This window comes from Cyprinus carpio, chromosome B24, assembly GCF_018340385.1.
Source record: "Cyprinus carpio isolate SPL01 chromosome B24, ASM1834038v1, whole genome shotgun sequence".
Taxonomy (NCBI): domain Eukaryota; kingdom Metazoa; phylum Chordata; class Actinopteri; order Cypriniformes; family Cyprinidae; genus Cyprinus; species Cyprinus carpio.
Window position 1 is genome coordinate 20,849,715 of NC_056620.1, and position 10,021 is coordinate 20,859,735.

General features: G+C 36.4%; 1 protein-coding gene across 1 annotated transcript in view; it reads left to right on the forward strand.

Moving 5' to 3' along the window:
- The first annotated feature begins 87 nt into the window (after positions 1-87).
- The window catches only part of nlrc3 (NLR family, CARD domain containing 3), a 14,356-nt gene continuing 4,422 nt past the window's right edge, over positions 88-10,021 (forward strand). Inside the window, 8 exon segments of the mRNA XM_042752008.1 lie at positions 88-510; positions 5,229-5,406; positions 6,191-6,451; positions 6,528-8,319; positions 8,454-8,540; positions 9,092-9,175; positions 9,363-9,446; positions 10,004-10,021. The exon segment at positions 10,004-10,021 is cut by the window's right edge and continues 66 nt beyond it. Of these exon segments, the coding sequence (XP_042607942.1) occupies positions 5,313-5,406; positions 6,191-6,451; positions 6,528-8,319; positions 8,454-8,540; positions 9,092-9,175; positions 9,363-9,446; positions 10,004-10,021 (2,420 nt within the window). The 5' untranslated portion in view covers positions 88-510; positions 5,229-5,312.

A 10,021-nucleotide genomic window follows, 5' to 3' on the forward strand; every position in this document is an offset into this window, starting at 1 on the left:
ATTATTTTTTTCTGTATTGCATATGCATTTTTGGCACACATGCATGACCTTAGGCTGTCTGTGTTAGTAATTTCACTCGGCTGTAGTCATGTGTGAAAATATGTCTTTTTGTATTTTTACAGTCTAGTGCTTATGTAAAGCGAGCGCATGGAAGCATGTGCATCTATGTATTGTGGTTTTGTGCACATAATGACAGCATGTCAGACGATGCTACACGTCAAAAGTGCGTCTGTGGCCTGCTGCACAGGAAGAGAAGGAGGTGCAACAGGAAGGATAGAAGAGAGGGAAAGAAAAAGACAGACTGCGTGACAGAGACACTCAAACAGAGAAAGTGTCGAATGGAGGATGAAGATGAGGTCCATGAGAAGTAGGGTAGAGACAAGCGGAGGTTAGCAGATGCCAGCGAGACTTCCTGTGCTCAGAAACACACCTGATGCTGCTGCGCTTGAGTTTGTGTGTTTGGTGCCTCCAGATCTGAAGGCCAACAAGATCAACTCCATTCAATCAGCAGTGAGTATTAGCTTTCTTCATCAAGCGGATTAGCTATGTTTTATACTATACATTTGTGTATATAAGGTGTTGTGTATATAAGGAGCTGTATGCAGTTAATTGCTGGAGAATTTCTATTTTTTAAACACACAACCTTCAAAAAGCTAAATTTTAAACCATTACATTAATTAATATTGCTATTGTAAAATCATTATTTCATTTGTGCTTTTTTGTTATTTTATATGTTTTTATATACATGTATATTGGTGTTCTGAGTGGTTACTATGGTATTTAGGATGGTTGCTAGTGTATTTTGAGTGGTTACTAAGGTATTTAAGATGGTTTCTAGGGTATAATGAGTGGTTACTAAGGTATTTAGAATGGTTGCTAGAGTATTATGAGTGGTTTCTAAGGTATTTAGGTATTTTAAAAAACTAACACTAGCTCTCTATATTCTTTTTCTGTTCTATCTAATTGTTTTCTTTGTGGTATATATATATATATATATATAAATATATATAAGCGTCTGCTAAATGACTAAATGTTAATGTAAATTTAGGATGGTTGCTAGGGTAAAGGACGGTTGCTATGGTATTTTGAGTGGTTACTAAGGTATTTAGGGTGGTTGCTAGGGTATTCTGAATGCTTTCGAGTGGTTACTAGGATAAAGGATGGTTGCTGGGGTATTCTGAGTGGTTACTAAGGTATTTAGGATGGTTGCTAGGGTAAAGGATGGTTGTTAGGGTAAACAGAGTGGTTAATTATTTAGGGTATTTAGGAATGTTGCTTAAGTATTTAGGATAGTTGCTAGTGTATTCTGAATGGTTACTGGAGTATTTAGGATGGTTGCTAGGGTATTCTGAATGTTGAGTAGGGTTTTCTGAGTGGTTACTAGGATAAAAGATGATTGCTGAGGTATTTTGAGTGGTTATTAAGGTATTTAGGGTGGTTGCTAGGGTAAAGGATGGTTGCTAGGGTAAAGGACGGTTGCTATTGTATTTTGAGTGGTTACTAAGGTATTTAGGATGGTTGCTAGGGTATTCTGAATGTTTCTGAGTGGTTACTATGATAAAGAATGGTTGCTGGGGTATTCTGAGTGGTTACTAAGGTATTTAGGATGGTTGCTAGGGTAAAGGATGGTTGCTAGGGTAATCTGAGTGGTTACTTATTTAGGATATTTAGGAATGTTGCTAGAGTATTTAGGATAGTTGCTATGGTATTCTGAATGTTTAGTAGGGTATTCTGAGTGGTTACTAGGAAAAAGGATGATTGCTGGGGTATTCTGAGTGGTTACTAAGGAATTTAGGATGGTTGCTAGGGTAAACAGAGTGGTTAATTATTTAGGGTATTTAGGAATGTTGCTAAAGTATTTAGTATAATTGCTAGTGTATTCTGAATGGTTATTAGAGTATTTAGGATGGTTGCTAGGGTATTCGGAATGCTTCTGAGTGGTTACTAGGATAAAGGATGGTTGCTGGGGTATTTTGAGTGGTTACTAAGGTATTTAGGATGGTTGCTAGGGTAAACAGAGTGGTTAATTATTTAGGGTATTTAGGAATGTTGCTAAAGTATTTAGTATAATTGCTAGTGTATTCTGAATGGTTATTAGAGTATTTAGGATGGTTGCTAGGGTATTCGGAATGCTTCTGAGTGGTTACTAGGATAAAGGATGGTTGCTGGGGTATTTTGAGTGGTTACTAAGGTATTTAGGATGGTTGCTAGGGTATTCTGAATGTTTAGTAGGGTATTCTGAGTGGTTACTAGGATAAAGGATGTTTGCTGGGGTATTTTGAGTGGTTACTAAGGTATTTAGGATGGTTGCTAGGGTATTCTGAATGTTTAGTAGGGTATTCTGAGTGGTTACTAGGATAAAGGATGTTTGCTGGGGTATTTTGAGTGGTTACTAGGGTATTTAGGATGGTTGTTAGGGTATTCTGAATGGTTATTAGAGTATTTAGGATGGTTCCTAGGGTATTCTGAATGTTTAGTAGGGTATTCTGAGTGGTTACTAGGATAAAGGATGTTTGCTGGGGTATTTTGAGTGGTTACTAATGTATTTAGGATGGTTGCTAGGGTATTCTGAATGTTTAGTAGGGTATTCTGAGTGGTTACTAGGATAAAGGATGATTGGTGGGGTATTTTGAGTGGTTACTAGGGTATTTAGGATGGTTGTTAGGGTATTCTGAGTGGTAACTAGGGTATTTAGGATGGTTGTTAGGGTATTCTGAGTGGTTACTAGGGTATTTAGGATGGTTGTTAGGGTATTCTGAGTGGTTACTTATTTAGGGTATTAAGGAATGTTGCTAGAGTATTTAAGATGGTTGCTAGGGTATTCTGAATGTTTGGTAGGGTATTCTGAGTGGTTACTAGGTTATTTAGGATGGTTGTTAGGGTATTCTGAGTGGTTACTAGGTTATTTAGGATGGCTGTTAGGGTATTCTGAGTGGTTACTAGGTTATTTAGGATGGCTGTTAGGGTATTCTGAATGTTTAGTAGGGTATTTTGAGTGGTTACTAGGTTATTTAGGATGGTTGTTAGGGTATTCTGAGTGGTTACTAGGTTATTTAGGATGGTTGTTAGGGTATTCTGAGTGGTTACTAGGTTATTTAGGATGGCTGTTAGGGTATTCTGAATGTTTAGTAGGGTATTTTGAGTGGTTACTAGGGTATTTAGGATGGTTGCTAGGGTATTCTGAATGTTTGGTAGGGTATTCTGAGTGGTTACTAGGATAATTATGGTGGTTGCTAATATGGTATTCTGGTTGTCTAGATTTAAAAGTAAATGATGTTTTAGAAGACGCTCTGGATATTTGTAAGGTTTCAGTCAATCAGTTTTTATATAGAGATATAGTGTATGGTAACTGCTTTAAACCCAACCATGGGAAACAAAATCATTCTTGTTATAATTGTTATTAAAATACCACAAAGGAAGTGAACTACTATAGTTTGAACACGTTTAGACATTGAGTGTAACATGACATTGACACTGCTGTTACTTACTGAACACATAGTACAGTATGTGAACATTTATATCTTCTTAAATTGGTTTTGACCGTTCAAAAGTTTAAGGTCAGTATGATTTATTTTAAAAACACTTTTATTCAAAAGTGACTGCAAAGCATTTATAATGTTACAAAAGATTTTTATTTCAAAGATAGTTCTTTTTAATTGTGTCTAGTCATGAAAGTGTCCTGAAAAAAATGTATCATGGTTTCCACAAAAATACAAAGCAGCTCCACCGTTTTCAACACTGATAATAATAAATGTTTCTTAAGCAGCAAATCAGCATATTAGAATGATTTCTGAAGGATCATGTGTCACTGAAGACTGGAGTAATGATGCTGAAAATTCAGTTTCTATCACAGAAATAAATTACATTTTGAAAATATATTCAAGGTATGCCAAAATTCATTAGGATATTAAGCAAAGATCATGTTCCATGAAAATATTTTGTAAATTTCCTACTGTAAATATATTAAAACTTATACTTAAAACTTAAGTAATATGCATAGCTAAGAATTCATTTGGACAACTTTAAAGGCAATTTTTTCAGTATTTAGATTTTTTTGAACCTTCAGATTCCAGATTTTCAAATAGTTATATCCAAATATTGTCCTGTCATAACAAATCATACATCAATGGAGAGCTTATTTATTCAGCTTTCATATGATGAAAATTGACACTTTAGACTGGTTTTGTGGTCCAGGGTCACATATTTGTTGAAATATCTCAGAAGTAATTAATATTTCCATAATTTAACAAAACATTAGCATGTTCACAGTTCTCTGATGTTAGTTAATGGTCACACTGACATGCAGGTAAACAAATACAATATTTGTATTTTTAGTGTTCAAGTGTTTAAATTACATTTATTTTACATTTTTATGATTTAATTAATAATTAGGTTATCAACTTACTATTCACTATTCGCTCTGTATTAATTCACTAATATAATTTATGATATTGACATCAAAACATGGAATATATTTTCTTTCTCTTTGCCTTTTTATATCAATATGGTATGTTTTAAACAAGTTTGATAAAAAAAAAAGTAATCTAAAAGCAATCTAAAAAAATAGTCGTCAGATTACATTACCAAAAATGTGTAACCTCAATTACGTTACTAACTACAGTTTACATCATTAATCTGTAGTTCGTAATGGATTACAATTTGTAAGTAATCTACCCAGCTCTGTCTGTCATATGGGACTCTTAATGTGTTTGAGGGGAAGGCCAATGCTGCAGTTTCTACCTCCCCTGAGCTTTTAATATCTTAACAGGTTGTTTTGTTAATAGAAACAAGGCTTATTGTGGCATAAGAATGTCATTGTTGTCTTGTTACTACAGGCTTGTAAACTGTACCTCGCATCTGTTTGGGACAGCTGTCATGCTGTAACCACAGTAACACAGTGTTTGTTAAAGCATGTGGGTAATGAGGTTCAGTCTTGGTTTCCAGAGAACTGACATGTGCTCGTCTGGAGCTTTCTCTACATGTTTTATTCAAGAAGTTTTAAAGACATTCATTCTTAAAATTCATAAAAAAATTCTGAACACAGTTAGAAAGCATGTCAGTGCAATTCCACATTTCATAAATGTGGTGAGCTTTTATGAACAAAATATACATCTGGAGGAAAATCAGCATTGTTTATCTGTGCAAAACTTGCAGCCAGGATGCTGTGATGGTGACCATATCCGTTTGATTGATGTGTGCTGCTGATGCATTGTCTGTCTGTGTTACAGGGAAATGGATGCCACTGAATGACACTGAGGGTCTGACACACACACACACACACACAGCTGAACACGGTTTCCTAGCGCTCTGGGATGGATAGACATTCCCATATCCCATGGCAGGAGTACTGCTGCCTGGATCTGAAGACCAATGCTCAAAAACAAGACACTAGCAAAAGGATGGAAGGTAGAGATAAGAAGATATAGCCCACAAACCTATAACATTTTATGTATTTTTTATCTTTTTTTTACCATCATTTAGCTCTAGTTTTACTAGGATAGTAATAGATTAAAGTTATTTTATGTTTTTTATTTTTTTATTTTATTATTTTATATATTATTTTGTTTGTCTTGTGTGTGTGTGTGTGTGTGTGTGTATACATATATATATATATATATACACACACACACACAAAATAATATATATATATAATATTAAAGTATACATGCAACTAGTAGATCTATAGAGAGAGTGTCTGTGCATTAAAAATTACAGTAAAAACTGAAATGTAGTTTTTGTTTAATTTTTTATTTGTATAAAAATATATTTGTATTTAATCTTTTGTTAATATAACAAAGCAGCATTATAGATTATATAATAATAATAATAATAATAATAATAATAATAATTAATAATAAAAATGTAGTCATTTAGCAGACACTTTTATCCAAAGCGACTTACAAATGAGGACAATAAAAACAATCAAAACTAATATGTAACAATATGTAAGTGCAAATGACAAGTCTCGGTTAGCCTAACACAGTACATGTAGCAAGCTTTTATATATAAAATAGAAAAATAGAAAGCTAGACAAACAGATAAAGTAAAATATATAGATATTTATACTTAACAGATAAAGTATATATCAGTGCTGGCCAAAAATTTAGTATATGTGCATCCCCATTTTTAACATTTTATGCATTCCTTACTCTAAATTATATGTTTGTGTACCTATGTGTGTGTTCCTCAGATACTGGGTGGTTACGCAGACACCAGACGTTGTTGCAACGGTTCTTATCCACCTCCATTTTGGTAAATGTGGTCCATCACATGAGAAAAGCTGACCTGCTTAGTGCACAGGAGGCGGGGCTTATACAGGAAATGGGGTCATTGAAGGATAAAGTGCATTTAATGGTTGAGTTCCTTTCTGTCACTGATCCACATGGCTCCGCCCTTCAGACTTATCTTCAATGTTCACACCTGACCGAGTACAACCTTATAACTGTACACGGTTAGTATATGTGATTAACATATTTGTTTCTTTTTTTTTGCCTGTGTTTCTCACATCTGTCTCTCTCTCTCTGTAGACTCTGTGGTTCGACGGTATAAAGACGCTCTCATTCAGCGACTCAAAGAAGATGAAAATTCATTGGCGCAAGTCCCCGGCAACTCAAATTCCACTTTACTCCTCATAGAGAGCGTATCTGACCTTCAGCAGCGAGAACACGACCTTGTACAGGTGTCAGTCAACAGAGGGGCGGGGCCTCTTCACGGTCGAGTGCTGGGATTGGACAAGCTGATTGCTTCTTTGACGAGAGGTAGCACCGCCCCTCGCGTGACACTGACGGTGGGTGTGGCCGGCAGCGGGAAGAGCCGAATGGTCCGCCGTTTCATCCAGCTGTGGAGCACCAGTCAGATATATCCAGAGCTGAGTCTCGCAATCCCCATTGCATGCTGGGAATTGAGCAGTTTCGATCGGCTATCGGTCGAGCGCATGCTGCGACTGTTCGTTCCGTATGATAACATGGACATCATTTTATTTAACGAATCCTGCAAAGTGTTGCTCATTTTGGACGGATTGGAAGAATTTCGCCAGTCGCTGGATTTCGCAGATGCCCCGCCCACTAGCGACCCTCGTCGTGAAATTCCCGTGTCAGATCTCATTGCGAATATTGTACGAGGTAACTTGTTGCCAGGGGCAACACTCTGGCTTTTGTCAAGGCCTGGCACTGGTGCGAAAGTTCCAGCAGGATTGGTCGACCGTGTGACGGAAGCCCCGCCTCTTTCCCGAACCCAAATAAAGGATTATATTAATCACTGTATTACGAACACGCTGGATGCATATTCAATATCACAAGACAGCTCACCGTCTCAAACAAGCACACCTGAAGATATCTCCTCCCAAGTGTGGACTTACCTGAATTCCCAGAAACCATTGCTTATTTTGTCTTCCGTGCCCGCGGTTTGCCACATTATCATAACTACGCTATCGCGCCTTCTAAAGTTGGACTCAGATGCCACGCCCCTTCCTCGAACGTTAACAGAAGTCTATGCCCACTACTGTTGGCCACACCTCTCTGGATCAGACACGCCCAGTGGCGGCATCAGGAAGCCACTTAGTACTCTAGGTCGCCTTGCTTTTTATAGCCTCTTACGACGACGGTATACATTCAGCGAGACAGAATTGCGAACTTACAGTGTCGACATACCAACTCAGGGCAGCATGCTCGGCTGCCGCATCCTCCAACGCAGGCAAAGTTGGTTGTCCGATAGTGTGGCGTGGCAGTTTACGCACACGTCCGTGCAGGAGTTCCTGGGGGCGCTCTTTTACTACATTTCTTCGAGGCGCGGGATGTTCGATCTGTTTTTTTAAGGAAGCGGTTTTTTGTGGCCGCGTATTGTTTTACAGAGACTATAGTGTTGTGCTGTGGAGAAAAAAAAAATATGGGGCGGCGGGGCGAGGTGTAATCTACCTATTTATTCGCGCTTCCTGTCAGGGCTGCTGTCTCCAGCGGCTGCTGCTTTGCTAGGCAGTTCGCTGGGTGTTGGGCAAGAGGAGCAGTTGACACAGCGCACAACAGCGTCAACTTTGCTTCAAAACACAGTAACCGGGACAGGAGGCGACGCCGTTAGCATGCGCAGCGTCACGATAGTAACGTGTCTGGCGGAGCTGCAGCAGGTGGAGTGGCTACGATCCATAGAGGACGATCTCATTAACTGCAACCTGCGGGGGAAGCTAAAGGGCGGAGTTTGTGCTGTTCTCGCCTACTTATTGCAAGTATCAGACACATGTACTGAAGAGACGCAACTGTCCAACTGCCTAGACTCCTCCTCCTTGAAGAGGCTCCTCCCACAGCTGCTGTACTGCAGTAAGCTGAGGTAAAATGCATATGCTTATACTGACTTCCAAAGCCATATTACAGATTTGTATGAGAAACGCACCTTAGTTTGAGTTATTTTCCATGTTAAATCTCTTATGTACCCTGTTAACTCTGTATATGTGTGTTGTGCAGAATGGAAAACAATGAATTTAAGGAAGGCACCATGGAGCTGTTGGGAAGTCTGCTGAGTGCCAAAGAGTGCCATATTCAGATGCTCAGGTATGGACACACATAATACATAAATTACCGGTCAAAAGTTTGGGGACAGTAAGTTTTATTATTTTAAAAGAAATTAAGACTTTTATCTAGCAAGGGTGCATTACAGTAAATTGATCAAAAATGACATTAACATTGTTACAAAAATTCCTGTCAAATAAATATTGTATTTCTAAACTTTCTATTTATCAAATAATTGTGAATTTTTTTTTTTTTTTTTTAAATATGAGGAAGCACAACACTGATAAACATAAATGTTTCTCAAGCAGCAAATATTAGAATGATTTCTAAAGGATCATGTGACACTGAAGACTGGAGTAATGATGCTGAAAATTAAACTTTGCATCACAGAAATAAATTATATTTGACAATATATTCAAATAGAAAATGGTTATTTTAAATTGTAATAATATTTCACAATATAAATGTTTTTACTATAATTTGTGAAATAATTGCAGCCTTAGTGAGCAGAAGAGACTTAAAGACCCCAACCTTTTGAATGGTAGTATGTTTTATTACAGTCTTGTTTAACTCTACTTCTCTCTCTTTTCTAGTCTGGCTGATAACTCCATAAGCAGCAAAGGCATTAAACCGCTCAGTCGGGCTCTACTTGTCAACCGAACCCTCACAACCCTGGAGTCAGTGACTTTTTTTTATTAATATAATAATAATTTTGCATTTTCACCAGCAGTTACAAGGTCATTGAATAATATAATGCAAACTAATGTGATACGTCTTTTCCTGTGTCCTTGAACCTTATAACCCGAATCAACAAGACAAAAAACAAAATTGATTGTTAAATAAAACTGATCTATTTTGTTTTAGTCTTCGTGGCAATAACATTGGTGCCAAGGGAGCAAAGACATTGTGCGAGGCCCTAAAAATGAACCAGGTCCTCGTGTCAGTCAAGTAAGTTCTGATAAGTCATTATAGAATTGTTACTATTACTATTAATTAATATACTATCTATTTATTGATTAAAGAAATTATTTAAATAATATATATTTCTAATTTATTAAACTGCAATAATATAAGAGCTAATGAGATCCTCATGTCAGTCAAGTGAGTTCTGACTAACATTATAGAATTGTTACAGTTATAATATTTATAAAAAAATTAATTATTATTCATTCAGTTTTTTAAATAATATTTTCTAATTAAGATAATTATCTAATAAAGATAATCTAATTTATTTGTAATTTAATCAATTTAATTAAAGAACTAATGAGGTCCTTCTGTCAGTCAAGTGAATTCTACATATATAAAAAAGTATAAAAAAAATTTATAATAAAAAATGTATGTATTTATTTATAAAATAAAGTACATTATTTCTGAAAAAATATATTTTGAATTTAATACATTAATAAACAAATCTTTAATCAATTATTTGATTTATTTTGTACATGCTTGTGAGCACATATGAGCATACTGTATGTGTGTTTTTGTTTGACTGGATGTGTGTGCAGTCTGCAGAATAACCACAT